This window comes from Paramisgurnus dabryanus, chromosome 7 (assembly GCF_030506205.2).
Source record: "Paramisgurnus dabryanus chromosome 7, PD_genome_1.1, whole genome shotgun sequence".
NCBI lineage: Eukaryota > Metazoa > Chordata > Actinopteri > Cypriniformes > Cobitidae > Paramisgurnus > Paramisgurnus dabryanus.
This window is the reverse complement of record NC_133343.1, coordinates 18,810,968-18,828,518: the sequence shown is the minus strand read 5'-3', so window position 1 is coordinate 18,828,518 and position 17,551 is coordinate 18,810,968. Positions and strand designations below refer to the sequence as shown.

At 38.0% G+C, this 17,551-nt stretch overlaps 1 protein-coding gene across 1 annotated transcript in view; it reads right to left on the bottom strand.

The window, feature by feature from the left end:
- The window catches only part of tprg1 (tumor protein p63 regulated 1), a 28,342-nt gene extending 20,319 nt beyond the window's left edge, over window positions 1–8,023 (bottom strand). The window contains exons 1-4 of the mRNA XM_065240750.2: window positions 7,872–8,023; window positions 7,327–7,578; window positions 5,472–5,563; window positions 1,037–1,213 (exon numbers count right to left, since the gene is read on the bottom strand). Coding sequence (XP_065096822.1) covers window positions 1,037–1,213; window positions 5,472–5,563; window positions 7,327–7,566 — 509 coding nt within the window. The 5' untranslated portion in view covers window positions 7,567–7,578; window positions 7,872–8,023. The remainder of the gene's footprint in view (window positions 1–1,036; window positions 1,214–5,471; window positions 5,564–7,326; window positions 7,579–7,871) is intronic.
- Window positions 8,024–17,551: the final 9,528 nt, after the last annotated feature.

The following is a 17,551-nucleotide window of genomic DNA, read 5'->3' as shown; positions in this document are numbered from 1 at the left end:
TACCAAAAAATCCTGAAGGACAATGTCCGGCTATGTGTTTGTGATCTCAAGCTGAAGCGAACTTGGGTTCTGCAGCAGGACAATGATACAAAACACACAAGCAAGTCCACCTCTGAATGGCTGAAGAAAAACAAAATACTTTTTTTTTGGAGTGGCCTAGTCCTGACCTCCATCCTATTGAGATGCTATGGCATGACCTTTAAAATGCGCTTCATGAAAACCCTCCAATGTGGCTAAATAACAACAATTCTGCAAAGATCAGTGGGCCAAAATTCCTTCACAGCGCTGTAACTGACTCATTGCAAGTTATTGCAAACACTTGATTGCAACTGTTGTGCTATATGAGTATGTTTGGTGGCTTATTTTTATCATACATCCTTATGGAACAGTGAGGTGGGTAAAAACAAAAGACTGACAAAAGAAGGTTACAAGATTATCAAATGCTTTTGAATGCTACATGTATTTTTTGCAGTCCAGCCATTACTAATGAAATCTCCAAGCAGTTGCAATCCAGCCAAACCAAGTACCGCTGGCTTATCTTGTGTTTACTCACAGTTACCACCTCAATTATCCTGAAATCATCTACCCACAATGCCCTCAATGAAGCAGAACATGAGCCCATCCCTCACTCCTGACAAGCCCTGTTTGCACCTGCCAGCTGTCATCTATAGATCACCTCTCCTCACACTGTGTCCTTCCTCAGACTTTCCTCATATCATGCAATTGAGCATGACATGCGAAGGGTGGAGAGGAATTTTAACTGATGAGCCGAACTGGCAGTAAAACTAAAAAAGAAGTTCTGAAAGACTTTGACTGCACAAGACTGCTGGCAACAGGTTGTAAAATAATGATAAGTGGCGCGTGGAGATTTCTTTTGTGTTTGTGTTTTTGTTTCTGAAGTTCACATTTCAGCAGAAAATCAGATACAGGTACAAGATGAGGAACTGATGACGAATGAAGATGGTTCAGGGCAATTTTGTTGCATGCGTGTGGCCTTTTCAAAACTGAATAAACAGACACTAAAGGTGTTACTCACGTCAGGAGGGAGTGTTGTGGAAAGCAGAAGGCACCGTGGCAGATGCGGTCAATGTAGTTGAGTGGAACTCTTTGGATCTGCTCACAGTTGAGCATGACAAAGTCATACTTGCAGACAAGGAGGGTGTTTTCTGTGATGAGGACCAGACGTTCTTTCTCATTGTTCCAATGATCTATCCTACACAGTAAAAGAGGGAGGGGTTAGAAATAAATTAGGTATTTAATGTCCATGCACACACTCCGTCATTTTAACACAAGGGGAAAATGGTCAAAATAAACGTGCTACAAAAGGTTCTTCACAGCGATGCCATAGAAGAACCCACTTTGGTTCCCCTAAGAACCATTCAGTCTGAGGTAAATGAACCATTTTTGTCTTACCTTTTTAAAATCTTAAGGACCTTTATACACTACAAAAAAAATATTTTTGGCGTCATGCTGCACCTTTATTTTTAAGAGTGTACACAGAATACATGAATCCTTTCAGAACCTCTCATGCTTGACATAGTAAACATTACAATAATTTTCCATCTCCCAGCTGTAAATAGGGAAAAATGGCAACAACCGTTAACCATTACTGATTTTATTTACCAGAGACAAGTTCTGCCAATTTAGGTTAACCTTTATTGACAGACATGTCGTGCTACATTAAGAGCATGATCTCATTCACCATGAGACTGCAGGGCTGGAGAAAAGGAATTATGATCCGAAATTATTTATTGATTTTCACCACTAAATTGAGTTACAATGAAATCTTTCGAATACTGTTAGGTACATATAGGTCAATAAAAGTTTTTACAGTATGTGTTTATTTCAGTTTCAATTAGTTCTGCTCTGGCCTATAAACTGTCAAAACAACGGTCAAAATGGTATCCAAAATAGTCCCTAGCTGTCACTGGGGCAGAGTTCATACTGTATTAGCACTTAAATTATATTGGTACCAAATGTGTATATATCTGTAATATAATGGTACATATAAGAACCTTTTTAAAGGGTACTGCCCCAGCTACACTCCAAAAAACGGATGTGTTAAAAACCACACATCTCTGCGTTATTATTGGAACAACACATTTTAGGGTTAATTTTTAACACAGCTTGTGTTGTCACTTATTTCTTTGTTTTAACACAAATGATACACAATGTGTTAAATAGTATAACACAAAAAAAATGTGTTAAAAATGAACATATCCTTTTTTAGATTGTAGGAACCATTTTTGACTATTTTTTTCTGATAGTGTAAAACACATCACAAAAAAATACACATCACCAAATATACATGTATATCATACAAATACTTGTATTATACTTGCAGTGTTTTGTGAAAAATGTGTGGGGTCTCCTTTGTACAGATCGTAGACTCCTAGACTGTCTATAAGCATGTTGGTCTAAATTATGTAGGATCATATATTCTAAAAGCTTCTGAATTCCAGCAATTGCCTTCGGCACACCTTAAAATTTGAATTCCGTTATTTTCCAATCCTGAATCTTATGTCAAAACAAAAAGATGCACTCTGAAAAAATGCACAACTGATGCATAAGCCACAATTTTAAATTAGGTTTATTTTTTTTTAACACAAATGATTTCAGAGAGTGCATGCATGGAGAAGAAATCTCCAGGGCATGAAGGGGACATTTCTCAAACTTCCTTCCTTTTAACTGCTTCTCAGCAGAATCAAGATACACACACAGCTTGTATCCAGAATGTACACATCTATCTGGCACACCAGGGATATTTTGAGCTGAAACTTCACAGAAACATTCTGGGCCCTATTTTAACGATCTGAAGCGCAAGTGCGAAGCGCAATGCGCAAGTGACTTTGTGGGCGGATCTTGGGCGCTGTTGCTATTTTCCCGGTGGGAGAAACAACTCTTGTGCCAGGCGCAAATCAATAAGGGGTTGGTCTGAAGTAGGTTCATTATTCATAGGTGTGGTTTGGGCGTAACGTCAAATAAACCAATCAGAACGCTATTCAACATTCCCTTTAAACGCAAGGGCGCAAGTTCCATGGCGGGTTGTTATTATTATGACGGATTTACCAGGCGCACGCCAGGAGCGGTTCACAGCCGAGGAGACCCACGTTCTTGTAAGAGCAGTCAAAGACAGAGAAGTTGTTTTGTATGGGGATAGGAGAAACCCGCCCAAATCAGCGTAGGTTATTTTTTTTGGTCAGTAGCGCAATTGTTTTTTGAAACTGCAAAATAGCATCAGGGATGGTTTGCGCCGCAACACGACTCCTTTTTTGCACTGAACCGCCCAGGGAGTGCAAGTTTATTCCCTAGTTTGCCGACGTGCGTCTTTGGAGGGAAAAACCCGCTGTGCGCCGGTGCAAAATACGAATGATACATGCGTCACTGACAAAGTCAATTGCGCTGGGTGCAAGATAGGCCCTAAATATTACATCTTGTAAAAAAATCCATAATCGGTGTCCCTTTAAATGAGAGACCACTAATCTGCCCTACAAAGGCTAAATACCTTATCTCGCTATTGTATAGAACTGAGAAAAATGTCTTTTTAGTTACTTTTAGTTGTCAGTTATTTAAAAGAAAAAAAGAAACAAACAAAAAAAACAACAACGAAATTGACTCAATATACTAAGCCACGCGATAAAAAAGTCTTGAATGTCCCAACAATACTAATAACTAATTTCTAACAAAAGTTACTGCTTTTACCTTTGTACCGGGACACCAGGTAAAATATTCAGAACAAGAATGTCTGTCCGGTAAGACTGATGCAAAATAAAATTAGATATAACAAAACTGAATCACTTTACCCATGCATACTGCATCTTAGTCTCGCATAGCCAGGTGTTTTTTGATGCCTTTCCTGGAAAAAGCCCGCCCACGAGCTGTTTGACCGACATGTCAAACAACCAATCACAGTTTCGTCTAGTGTCACGTTTCGAACTCCCCATAATAACGAGCCGGCTGGCAACAAGTCAGTTATTGAAATAACCAGCCAACCGAATAGCATCTAAATAAACAACATTACTCACCATAAAACAACGTTGTGCACTTCATCAACTCCACTAACTGCCTCAAGCAAAACTCTTGGATGTCTTTTAGAGAGTCTATGCCGCGAACTTTGCATATTTTTGAGAATTCAATGTTTAGCTGATCATGATAACTTGGTCATTATTATCCACGTGAACACGACTGATTCTCTTCCTCAATGGAACGTCAGAGCTTTGTTTTCCAGAGACTGAAACTAATGGCGACACTCACGTCTCCTGGAAATCCGGTTTATTTCAACTAAAGACGACTTCAACATTCCCACAGGGTTTCCAGGAAAGTGTACAATAAACATCACACATTAAGCCAACAATCTGTGGGCGTGACGTCATAGGCTGAGACTAACTGCATCTAAACTTTGTTGTTATGAATTTTATTTCTTATGACTCTTGAACCTAAAGCAAGCAAAGGCAAATCATAAACAAAGGCTATGGCAATAGGGTACTGTATGCAGTCGCAAAGTATGTTAAAGCTCACGTAACACACGCTGTTTCTGCATTTCTGATATTAATCTGGAGTACCTATGGAGTAGTATGACATCCTTTATATCTCTGAAGAGTCTTTAGTTTAATCAGATTTATAAAAGAAAGATTAGCTTTACCGAATCTTTCCGATAACGTACGAAAAAATGAAGAAGGAGGAGTTATAACACGGGAGGAGCGAGTACGAGTCATGCAACACTATACAACACTGTTTTAACTTATGATTCACTACATGTTCGTGTCATTTATATAATATACACGCGCCTATTTCCAACATAAGACTGAAGTCTTACTTACCACGTGTAACTCGTCATCAAACACACACGCAAAACTCCGCTGCTAATCCGGATAATAAACTATATCCATTGTTTCCATAAGGCTGGATGTCTTCTCCTTACATCCAAAAACACACTTCTTGTTGTGCCATTGTTGACTTTTGAAATTAAACAAAGCTGAGTGGCGTGATAAGCTGTTAGCAAGCTCTAGCGTCTCCCGCTGACTGACGGCTGGGCGGGGTTTTCCGGGGGAAGTTTTCCGGCGGAAGCCCATATAAAGAAGTGATACGTATCGAAAACCCCTGAAACGTCAGTTAGAACCGTAATCGAAAAAAATTAGCCGAAACTTGTACGAACCATGGCGAAGTGCATTCGGCACAGAAATACTCTGAAACACGCCCAACTGCATTTTTGACACTTTGCCTACGTTTAGCATGAGGAAACAACTCTATAACTGTGTTAATAAGTCAGAATGCTTGAAATACCATTAAACCCCCCCTTTAAGTCATTGTCTGTTTTTCAAAGAAAAGAAACATAGACTAGAGAGCACTGACTCTATCACTAGAATGAGCACAATTTAGTTTTGAAAAGGAGTTTTGTGGTTATCCTAAGGTGAACTTAACTAATATATTATCTTTCAGACAGTTATATAATAGTAATAAAAAAAACTTACTCAGCCATAAGCCAAAAACTCTGGACAACACCATCTTCTAAGGGGTCCACCAGAGCTTTAAGCTCTTCAATGGCATGGTCCAAAGTACCAGGCTAACATGTAAAGAAAGAGAGCACAAAAATTCATATTAATTACATTACAGTAAGTGTCACCTTAAGGAGTCAATATGTGCATGTTGTGATGCAAAATGCAGTGCATAACTACAAAATGTTTGTGTGCTTGTGTACTGTAAATCTGCCTGATGGGTTTGTTTACATGTGCTTCTTTGTCACATGAGAACTTACGCCAGGTTAAACAGGTCTACATGCACACCATTTTCCAGTTAAGTCTGAAATTCTGGTTAGGGCATGTTCACATGCCCCATAAAGTTACTGCTAGAATTTTTCTGTATACATGGCAGTATATTATGTGCACATTTTTATAAACTAAGACATACAAATTCTTTCTTGCTGTTGCAATCTACTCCCCCTTGCCTTTTATGTTGCAATTTACAAAACTGAAGGGTGATGTAAGCTACGATAAAAAACCGCAAGTATTTTTTATTGGTTTTAATGGTCAGAAAGGAAAAAATCTGAAATGTGGGTGTGTGACACTGATCAATTCACAATATTAATTTCCAAATCACAATATTCTTGCAGACTTATGCATATAAACAAAGTCAAAGTGTGTTTTGTTTTAATTTGATCACGTTCATCTTATTTCATTGTAGAAAACAGCTACACTCTAAAAATGGCTGGGTTATTTTTAACCCATATTGGGTAAACATTGGACAGAACACACCACTGGGTTTTAACCTAATGTTGGGATGTTAACCCAACTGCTAGGTTATTGTAACCCATGGTTGCAAAACAACAACCGAACATTGTGGCATGTTTAACCCAGCATGTGTTCTTTCCAATATTTACCTATTATGGGCTAAAAAATAACCTAGCCATTTTTAGAGTGTATTAAACAACTTCCAGGCCACAATCACGGCACAATTTTAAATATATTTCATTTATTCTTAGCACTGTCATACCATTGCACATGGGAATTGTGTGAGATATGCGTCTTGAGACAATCGATGTGTGTTCTGCATTTGTATGTGACATGAAATGACTTATGAAATTCATGCATGTACTCATGGTGGGTTTGGCAACTTGGTTGTTCCTCATAACAAATGAAGAGCCAGAGATGCCACAGAGTTAATGCAGTACACATTAGTGCTAAAAAAAATGTGTATATTGTATATGCAATTGTATATCAGAAAAGATGAGAACAATGGCTCTGAGGAATGAAGTGATTTCATTTAACTACGTTCACGTGAACACTGAATTAGGTTTCTGGGCTGGCCAACAGACACTATTTGCTAATCAAATATCCACAGGTAAACTGGGGAAGTAGAAAACATGAAGGCAGCCATTGGCGATCTCTGCAGGAAGGTGAAAAATATATGTTTGACTCACTATTGGCTCACATGTCAACAAGCCGCACTCATTGCTATAATTGTTTGCTTAATGGGTGAGTGAGCACATTCATATTTACAAAAGGTGCTGCTGCATGCAGTCTTTTGTACTGCAAAGCCACCATGGTATGCTATTCTAATGCAACTTATGTCTCCTAATAATTACTAACAAATTACACAATCATAATCTAGTACAGTCATATTCAAACTGTTCCCAAGGGACCCACTGCTCTGCACATTTTGCATGTCTCCCTTATCTAACACACCTTATCAGCTCATTAAGGGAGAGATCCATGAACAGAACTGGGTGTGTCACTTTAGGGAGACATACAAAATATGCAGAGCTGTGGGTCCCCTGGGACAAGATTGAAAACCACTGATCTAGTTGACATTAAAAAGTTAAGACATTACCCTGAGGACAAAAAATCTCTTCATTTTAAACTGTTCCACAGTTGATGCCCATTTAGCTTTAACCACAGCTGTACGTTGGGAGTTGTTGGTTTCATCTTTGGCCTCTGGAGGAGGTGCATTGGGCTTAGCTGTTTCTGCAGGAGATTCTTGTTGAGGAGGATTGATGTCTGGTTTGGGAGATTCTTGAGCCTTAAGCTCCAAGTCCACAGCCTTAAATGACTGTTCACCTTCTTCTGACATAACGTTAGTGGACTGCAAAGATCATGTAAAATGTACAGTTTTACATTAAAACAAAATAAGAAAAACGCTCTTTAATAAAAAATATTAGCTACAGTACAGATAAAAATAATGGGACTTTTCGAATATAGGTTAAGATGTACAGTGAAATGCTGTCACGTAAACAAAAACGCGATGACGAATGCCATTTGATACGTTTTTTGAAACGACAAAATAATTTCGTTTAAAAGTTTGTTAACACTGTTTTAAAGTTATCCCCAATAGTTGTTGCTTTTATTGATTTAAAGAATTAAAATAAGGTATCTTACCTGCTGTTGCCGGAGTTACGTTTACAGTAGCAACTTGTTTTTACAAGGCGGTTTGAGTCGCGTCAGGTGCATCAGGAACTTCCTGCTTCCGTGATGCTGAGAGGTTGCAACTGAAAAGGGCGTTGAAAAGAAAGCGAAACCTCCTCGTCTGTGACTGACTGTTTCACAGTAACCGCAGCTAAACTGAGGTAACTGATGACGTCTTTTACGTTAAGTCTAAACTAATCTTAGTATCTAATTGGTGTATCTTAAATAACAGACTTTGGGAATATAATTTATCAATTTAAGTTTTCATCTTAAAACGATTAATTCAACTAGCGCAAGCCACCAGACAATGACATAAAGCTCGATTATTTTCTAGAGAGCATTTGATTACATCTAAATCTATTGTGCAGGAATTACTCCTGTTTTTCACTGTGGCTAGTGCAGATCTTCCCAAAAATACCCGTTCGTGCAACACCCTCAAATATTCAATCAAACAATTATTTGAGTGGGATGTTTAGGCGTAGCTTTCTTTAGATGTGTCATTTTTTTCCATTCAGGTGTCATTTTCCATTCGTGCTAATCGTTTTTGACGTGATACGCTTGGACACACGCGTTCTTTAGCGGGTTTGAGAGAGAGCTATTCAATGGTTTGGTGATTAAAAACGGGAGGGGTCGACTTTTACAATCTTTCTCAAAAGCATATCGAGAGAGAGAGAGAGAGAGAGAGAGAGAGAGAGAGAGAGAGAGAGAGAGAGAGAGAGAGAGAGAGAGAGAGAGAGACAGAGAGAGAGACTTTGTTTGTTTCACACCCCCACACAACACAATGAAATTCTATTTTCAGATGAATCATAACATTAAATACACTTAGCATTCATCACAGAGCAGCTTATGTGGTCTTCAGCATTCAGCTGAATTCGAGTTTAAATTCCTTTGTCACCAAGTCTTATAGCTTGGAAACTAAATATTGTGTCAATAATTAACCATTATTCAAATATAAAGGCCCCAACTCTACGATGGCTGCTGGCTTTCTAGGAAGAAGATCGAGACTGTGTTCTTCCCCTTTTCTTCTGCGAAAAGTTTTGTGGTCCACAGATAAACTGCACCTGTCTGTATTACAATGCAGACTGCAAAAAAAAAACCTGGGTCACTGAGAATTCACAATAAATAAACATTCATAAACAAAATCCTTACATTACAGTATGTGAGATATCCCTTGATGTTTAAACAGATAAGCCAAGCAATAAGTACATCCCGGAACAATGATAGCATACAGTGAGGAACTTGAGGGAATGTGACGCTTCATTCTGCTCTGTCAAACATTGTAAATTCAGCCCAGTTGGAAGGGACAGGCTTAGTGCAACTGAATGATAATCTCTACAAAAACACTGAAGCATGCATTACCATCTGCTCGACACAGTTGTTAATTTTCTTATAACCACCATCACAGCATCATTAGTTACACTGAAGTTGTTTGCATATAGGCAAATTTCAGAGCAAAAAACAACCTATTATATTGTTCTTTTATGCCCTCAACAACTTGCATGTTTGATTGCATAACCTTTTTATGTGTCATTTATAAGTTCTGGACATGAATTTCCCTTAGCATTGTACATTATACAATATGCATAGACCTCACTATATAATTATCATTTATTTTCAATGCAATCAGAAATGTAATTGTCCATATGCATGTTTATAGCTACATTGTGAAGCTGAAATAAACTTATAATAAATAAATATATAATAAATAAAATAGCACAGTGCATTTGATGAGGAGATGATGACTAACAATGTACATGGAGTGAAAGAGCTGCATGCATTATTTTGTTTAATTGTGGTTGTTTACAATCAAATGCAGTACAATTAAAGACGTGCACAAGTGAGTAAAGGGTGTGGAAAAGTAACCCTTATCAATGGCTGGATGGCATCCAACCACAACATCATGCGCAGGGTCACATTTTTCTTTGATGCATTGCAATGCTTAATCGGTACAGTCTCTTATCTTGCTTTCTTGTAAAATATCAATGTTTGCTTAAAGACAGATACATTTACTTGAGAAATTGCATTACGTTATTGGATACGTTATTGAGACTTCAGACCATATATTTTACTTTCTGTTAAAGGCGGAGTGCACAATTTCTGAAAAACAATTTGGAAAAGGAGGTAGGGCCGACTACCAAAACACACTTGTAGCCAATCAGCAGTAAGGGGCGTGTCTTCTAACCGACATTGTTGCCTGGGTTGTGTATGTGTAAGGCGGGTCTAGAAGGTCCAGATTCTATTAGGGTAGGGACGTGATTGTTTAGGTGAACACTGGCTTTCAAACATTGTGCACTCCGCCTTTAATTTTCCATACACTGTTGGATTTTTTTTTTCTTGTTTTAAACTTATTTATTATTTATACTACTACCATAATGTAATGCGGTTTATGGTTAAAAAAAGGCATATATATATATATATATATATATATATATATATATATATATATATATATATATATATATATATATATATATATATATATATATATATATATATATATATATATATATATATATATAACATAACAAAATTATCTTATACAGTTTTTTTCCTGAAGTAATTTTTCCTGTTTAAATGGTGTTTAAAGACCACCTATTTCATTGCTAAAAACAACATTATTTTGTGTATTTGGTATAATACAATGTGTTTGCGTGGTTTATGGTTAAAAAACATATTATTTTCCACATACTGTACATTTTTATAGCTCCAGATTTCACTCTCTTCCTGAAACGCACAGATTTAAAAAGCTCTGTGTCCCAGATTGGCCATCTAATCTGTACGTTGTGATTAGCCTGAATACCTCTGATGTCAGCCGGAAACGTGACGCTCCTTACCATGTTTGAAAGATTGCTAACAGGAGTTAACTTACAGGTTGTAAGTCTGAAGCGGGAGGAATTATGATAATGTCCGTCTTGTCTTAATCACCAATCCCAGGAAGTAAACTGTTGCCTACAATCCGTGTGTTTGTTGTAGTCCAAGAAAAGAGATTTACGTTAGAGACGATAACTTCATTGTCATCGTTTACTTTGGGTTATTGCTTGTTGTTATGTACTAGTTCACACTTAAACACCAAAGGAAATTTTAAACCGTGAATCGGACAATGCTGTGCTCTTTAAATACTTTAAAGGAAAACATGAAAAATAATAGGATATTATAAAAGAGTTTTTGTGTAGCTCTACACTGAGCTCTGCCTGTTCCTGTGATTCAGGTGTGCAGTCTTTTTTCAAGTGAGGTGCATTACAGCATGATCTGTTTTGACAAGGACATGGGTGATGTTGGATTGGTTTGTCGAAGTATCTGTAATGGGAGCACATTCATCATTAAGCAGAAAAAATGGAACATAATGTAGAAGAAACAATCTGTATTTAATTTCAGGCTAACTTGATGCTTAATTGTGCTAAGAATGCTACACGTCTCTACTTTTTCTAGCGTGATGACCGTGCAGTCACCTGCCTTTTTAGCACACTGCCCTATCTGGAGTAAATGGTTTCATGCTTATCCATTTGTATTCCACTCGACTGTGTCACATCAACACTATAGAGCGGGCGGAAAACAGGGGTAGACTATATTTTGCAAGGCAGTGCAGTATCCCTGTGTAAGTATGGCCAAAATATTTGACCTATACCGTTCCTCTCACAGTCCAGAGAGAGCTCTTCTAAATGAGCGCTGACAACCAACTCTCCAGACAGCACCACTAAAGACAGGCAGTCTGTTTAGGAAGATAAATAGTGTTACACAAGCCAATGAAACATCACCAAGTCTGAGGCAATGCGATGGAATGTGACAAACAACTGCAAACTATACCACAACTCTAGAATTATGCTAATTTGCTTCAGAATATGAATAGTATACATAAGAACTGAACATCATGCTGTTTTTAACCATCTGTTACTATTTATGCCACCAAAGATAGAAAACCCTGACATACTTTTCCTCTCAGGTTTTCCATAAATAGATACTGAAAATGTAAGTTTCAGTATTATTTCCACACAGTAGGCCAGGACTTGACAATAAGAATAAAACACAGCTGTTGTGACACATAAGATGAGTTCAGTATGTAAAAAGCTGTGGCTGTTCTCCGCATTGGCCACAGGGTGGAAGTGTTCTCATAATTTTCATCAACCTGCTGCCACTAAAATACAGCTTTTGACTCCTGTTGCCCTCAGTCGATCAGTCCACAGCTGCTGGAATGATCTGATCTCATCGTTATTAAAACTTTGAAAAAAAAATCTGTGTGATACATGGGTCAAATAAATCTGTCTACGAAGCTCATATCTTTACATAATGAAACGCCCATATGATGATGATAAATCCCTGTCCTTAAAAATATCCAATAATGAACCAAGCTCTGATAAAGCATTAAAATGACAAAGTATATCCTATCATCCAAATACAGGAATCCTAAAGGACCGCAGGTTTGAAATGTTTGAGGTTTGACTGGTTTTGACTTTTTGTTCACCTTGTGCCAAACATCCTGCTGTTTGGACAGATTTTGTCCCAGATCTACACTTCTACAAGAGAAAAGCTGTCTTGTACTGATTTGTGAGAACCCCAGCATTAGTGTCACTCCAGGTTTTCGGCCTGTTTTTGAGTCAGTGGTGCTATGTGCTGACATTCTTGACCATTTGATCAGATCTGCTCTAATCCACTTTCATTTCTTGCTCATTACACTCATTTTATTTCTCCTTATTGCACTTCCCCATACTTTATGTAATAGCTTTGAGACAGGAATATGATTAAACAGTTTGTCCATCCATTTACTTCACTAAAAACCTTTTTGAGCTAAAAAAGGAAATCCCTCTAAGTAGTCAGGTGGAATATTCTAGTGAGAATAAGTCACGGTGTAATTAAACTCCATGTTTTTGGAGGGATTTCAGAGGAAAGTTTCTCTGTAGAACTGTTTCTTCTCTTCATTCACGGATGAACTGTGAGATGTGTTTTCACTCAGTGGTTATCCGAGTACACAGGCCAACCAGAAGCTCTCTTGTACCTCTGCACTCTTACAGTGCTTAACTCTCTCAATCTTTGTGCACAACCTTTTGGGATGTGGTGGCAAACCTGTCCTTTTAACACAAAGTGAATTAAAAACATGCAAATCATTTGATTTCTCTTTTTTAACAACATATGCATATGCTGCGCAGTAAACAGCACCAGAACAATGTTCTCATTCATTTGTGTAAAAAATATGAATTTCCTCTAAATCATGAGGAAGTTATATGATTTGGAGAACTTCAACCTTGAAAATAAATGAGAAATGCAGGTGCATGGAAGTACTGTGGTGAAAGTGATGGTTCAGGAATTTCTCTAAATAGTTCAAACGTGCATATATTTCAGCATCTTTGGAGTTAACAGCGGATGCCTGTCTTTTGCAACGCCTATAGGATTACAGTGCATTTTCAGCCCGGCTGCCCACTTGCATTCCGCTCCACTGGACCTGGGCCTCTTTATGTCCACTCGAGTATGTAAATGTTAGAGGTTAGAGCATGCTGGATAAATGGATGGGATTTATTAGCACAGTGTAACAAATCCTCTAAGATACACTATCAGAAAAAAATGGTCAAATAATGGTCCCAAGCTGTCACTGGGGCACTACCCTATAGAAAGGTCCCAATATGTACCATTTAGGTGCCAATATGCACTATTTGGTATCAATATGTCCAACCAAATATGTACTTTGTACAACTGTGTAGTACAGCCAAATTTTATGGCCTATTTGCCCCCTGCAGTTAGTTTAATCAGTTAAATGAACACAGCAACAGGTTACATTCGTCATGTGGTTTTATCCAAAGTGACTTCAAGGAATACATTTGATCAGTTTATGCCATGACCTTTTGCACTACTATCACATTGCTCCACCTGTTGAGCTACAAGTATCTAAATCTTAAGCAAAGTGAACAAGTCCAACACTTCAGCAAGAACAGAGTTGGAGACTGATGAAACAGGCGTCCACTTAGAACGGAGGGTTTAAAAAATCTTTACACGTCCCTTGATCATCACATGCACGTACACACACTATGTTCTGACATGGGCTCTCATCTCCGCAGGAGGGCATTAAACTTTGAAACCGGATTAATAGCTAACTCGAATCACTGGCAAATTGAAAATCTTGAATCTCTGTATGTTCGCCTGATACACTCAAATTCTGCATCTGGGGTTGCCCATTTATAAGGAGTGTGTGTTAGAGTCTAAAAATAACCTTCCGATGACCTACTTTTCCCTTTAGGATTCATCTGTATTGTTTGCTTAAAATGAAGAGAAACGTAGCAAAACTGTTCAGAGTATTTACTGAGGAACAGTTGAGATTTGCAGCCTGAAACTTGTTTTTGGTTGTTCTCCTGATGAAAAACAGACTGGTTTATGGCAGGTGTAAGGAGGGTACCAGCAGCCAGGGCTCTGTTTGTTGACTGCTGTTTCTGTGTCTTTTCCCCTCTGGGAGCCGATGCACGGTGAGACGCAGAACGGGGCAGCGCTAAAAGAGAAGCTGGAGATATCAGAAGTGAGAAGATTGCTTTGACATGCTTGTCGGATTCTGTTCTGACCAACAAGGTTACCACAGGCAATAAAAAAATGACACTCCTGCGGTCTCTTCCCTGCCTCCTGACTCTTTCTTAGTCCTGTTGGTATTAAATGCAGCCTGTCAACCTGAGTGACTGATACGTCCAGAAGTTTGAGATGAAAAGAAACTAAATAAATTAGCAATCAGTTGTTGGCTTATGTAACATAACCCTGCATTACAAATGATTTGAGCATGAAATGAGGATTTTCTAAGAAGATGGATTATTTCCTCTTAGTTTCCCATGTCTTTCATGCGATTTGAGAGTGGAATGAATAAATCCAACAGGCGGGTCAGGAAAGTGGGATGCTTATTGCTCCTCTGGGTTAAGATGCTCTGACGTATGTGTTTATGCACAGCCTCCAGTGTAAACTTCATTTCTTATGATACATGACTCCAAACATCACAGCAGGGTACAATATGTAGGGACTGCTGTAGTGCTGAAGATTTAACATCATACTGTACTAGACTTTACATACATTGATACATTTATTTTGGCAGACGTGTTTATTCAAAGTCACTTTTTTAAGTCTACTCTTTTCAAAATAAAGGTGCTTCACAGCGATGCCATAGAAGTACCTTTTGGTTCAACAAAGAACCATTTAGTCAAAGTTCTTCAAAAACCATTTATTTTATACATTTTTATAATCTAAAGAACCTTAAAGAACCTTTTGTGAAACAGAAAGGTCATTCAGATGTTAAAGATGCTTTAAAGAACAGAAAAAGTTATTCTATGGCATCATAAAACAACTTTATTTTTAAGATTGTATGCATTTAATCAGCATGTGTGTAAAAATGGTAGAAATATGAAGCTTAGATGCAAAAAGTGCATCTGACATGTTTTCCTGTAAATGAGCATTTTTTTTTATCAAACTCTTAATGGATTCTGCCAACAAACTGGTATTTCTTAATGACCCGAGGCAGGGATTAAGCAGATTTTATGCATATTTGATGAAAGTATTTGATGAATGTGTATGTATCGGGTGTGCCTCATAAGCCTTGAAAGTGAAGCCGCTGGCTCTTTGATCGCCCCCTGGTGGCTGGTTGCAGTACAAGTCATAAACCCCTCTCCATTCAAATGAATGGGATTCTGCTCTAAATAAAAAAACTATTTACACTTCCAATAAAAGTTTCCGAAAGATGGTTTTGGTCCTTCCAAGTAGTTGTTATCATGCTGATATATGTTCAAGTGTTTATTTTTGTGATAAGTTTCATTTTAGCTAGTAATTTGATGCTATAGAAACAAGGCGTGTCGTTATGATTGACGTGGTTGATACTGCAGCTCCGCCTCTTCCTCCACTGACGATTCCTTCTGCACATGCCTGGGCTCCAAACTGTCGTTTTTATGGAACATGGTGCCGACTATGGGCGGACATTTTTGGCTTCAATTCATTACAATGGAGGGAGGCGACTCGCGTCGTCCATCTTTTTTTACAGTCTATGCCATGGTATGTATACCCTGCTAAAACATCCAGTAGACACCATCACAGAAATTCTATTGATTTTATTGGGAATTTTATTGGTTCTAATGGAATATGGCCCAAAACACACTACAGTGTATTGGTCTTTGTTGGTCTCTAATGGTATGTATCGGTGCTATTGGTTCTATGTATTGGTTCTAATGGAATATGGGCCAAAACACACTACAGTGTAATGGTTTTAATGGTAAAAGCTAATGGCTTTTTCAAAGGCGCTCTAAGTGAATTCACGCGTTTTAGACCATAAAATTTTTTTTCTTACATACAACAAACATCTCCTCACTATCTGCTTGCTGCCTGTCCGCTGATCAAACTGTAAAAAACGCGATCTCTGTAGACAGCCCAGGTTTTACAAACTTCAATATAAACACAGTGGCCAAACCTAGCACCACGAAACAAAACAAAGTGTTCCAGCTAATAAACGACGAGAAGGATTTGGGGTTGGGGGTTGGGCGTGTTCATGAAAGGATGGAAGAGAGGGGGAGGAGTTAGCTACCCTCCGTTTGTTTTAAAACAGTTCAAACATCAACAAAAAGTGACGTCCCGCAGATTCGCTTAGAGCGCCTTTAATGGAAACCATTAGAATTTTCTGTAATGGTTTTATTGTTTTTTTTCAGCAGGGTATATATATATATGTTTATACGTGTCTCATTATCTCATATTTTGGTGTTTAGTGACTTTTGCATCTGAGTTCCTCATATGTTCTTCCGCATCTGGGGCAGTACCCTTTCAAAAGGTACTAATATGTTACGTACCATTAGATACAGATATGTATACATTTGGTATCAATATGTACCTCTGAGGTAATATGAAGTGTTTAGGTTCAAAGCTGTATTTTTTTAAATGGTGCTGCCCCAGTGACAGCTTGGGTACATAAATTGACCATCTGACTGTGTGTGCACTGATGTTGGGGACATGACAGTAATGATAGGAATGTTGTTCAAGAACCAACAAAAGATGTTCATGTTTTGTGTCTTATTTGGAAAATCACAGCAATCTTGACTCTTCTTGGTCGATCCTTCAGATGGAACTCTAGTGGTCAAAGTCAGCAGCAAAGCATGTGATACATAACTTGCAGAAATGTCCTCAACATTAAAAAATATCCAGATGCAAAGAGTAGAGGGAGAAAGGGATGCGTCACAGTGATTAACTTACTGTTAATTTTGGCTTTTTGGATTGAATCTATAATCTTTGTTTTGCAAGCACCATGCACTATCAAGTGAGCTATAATAAATTCATAATATGTAAACTAAAGTACTTTAGAATGATTCATCTTTACAGTAATTACTATGCAGGGTATTGTAGCTGCACTGTAACTGCTGTAGTGTCTGTCAGATGCATAAAATATTTCATTATATTGTGTTCATAATATTAGAGTCTTCTTGATACAGAATCATATTTAAGGTTATCGCCATTTGTATCGTGACTTTGTTTTGCTATTGTGACTTTTGCTTGGTATGAGTCATATGATATCAAAGCAAACTCTAAATTAAAGTATGTACTACACCAATAATATATTGCCATATTTAGAGCCATCTGCTGACCATTTCTGCCCTTTGGGAGGAGATGAAAGACTGGAAATTTTCTGATGTACAAGTACATTATTATTTCTAAGCTTCCAG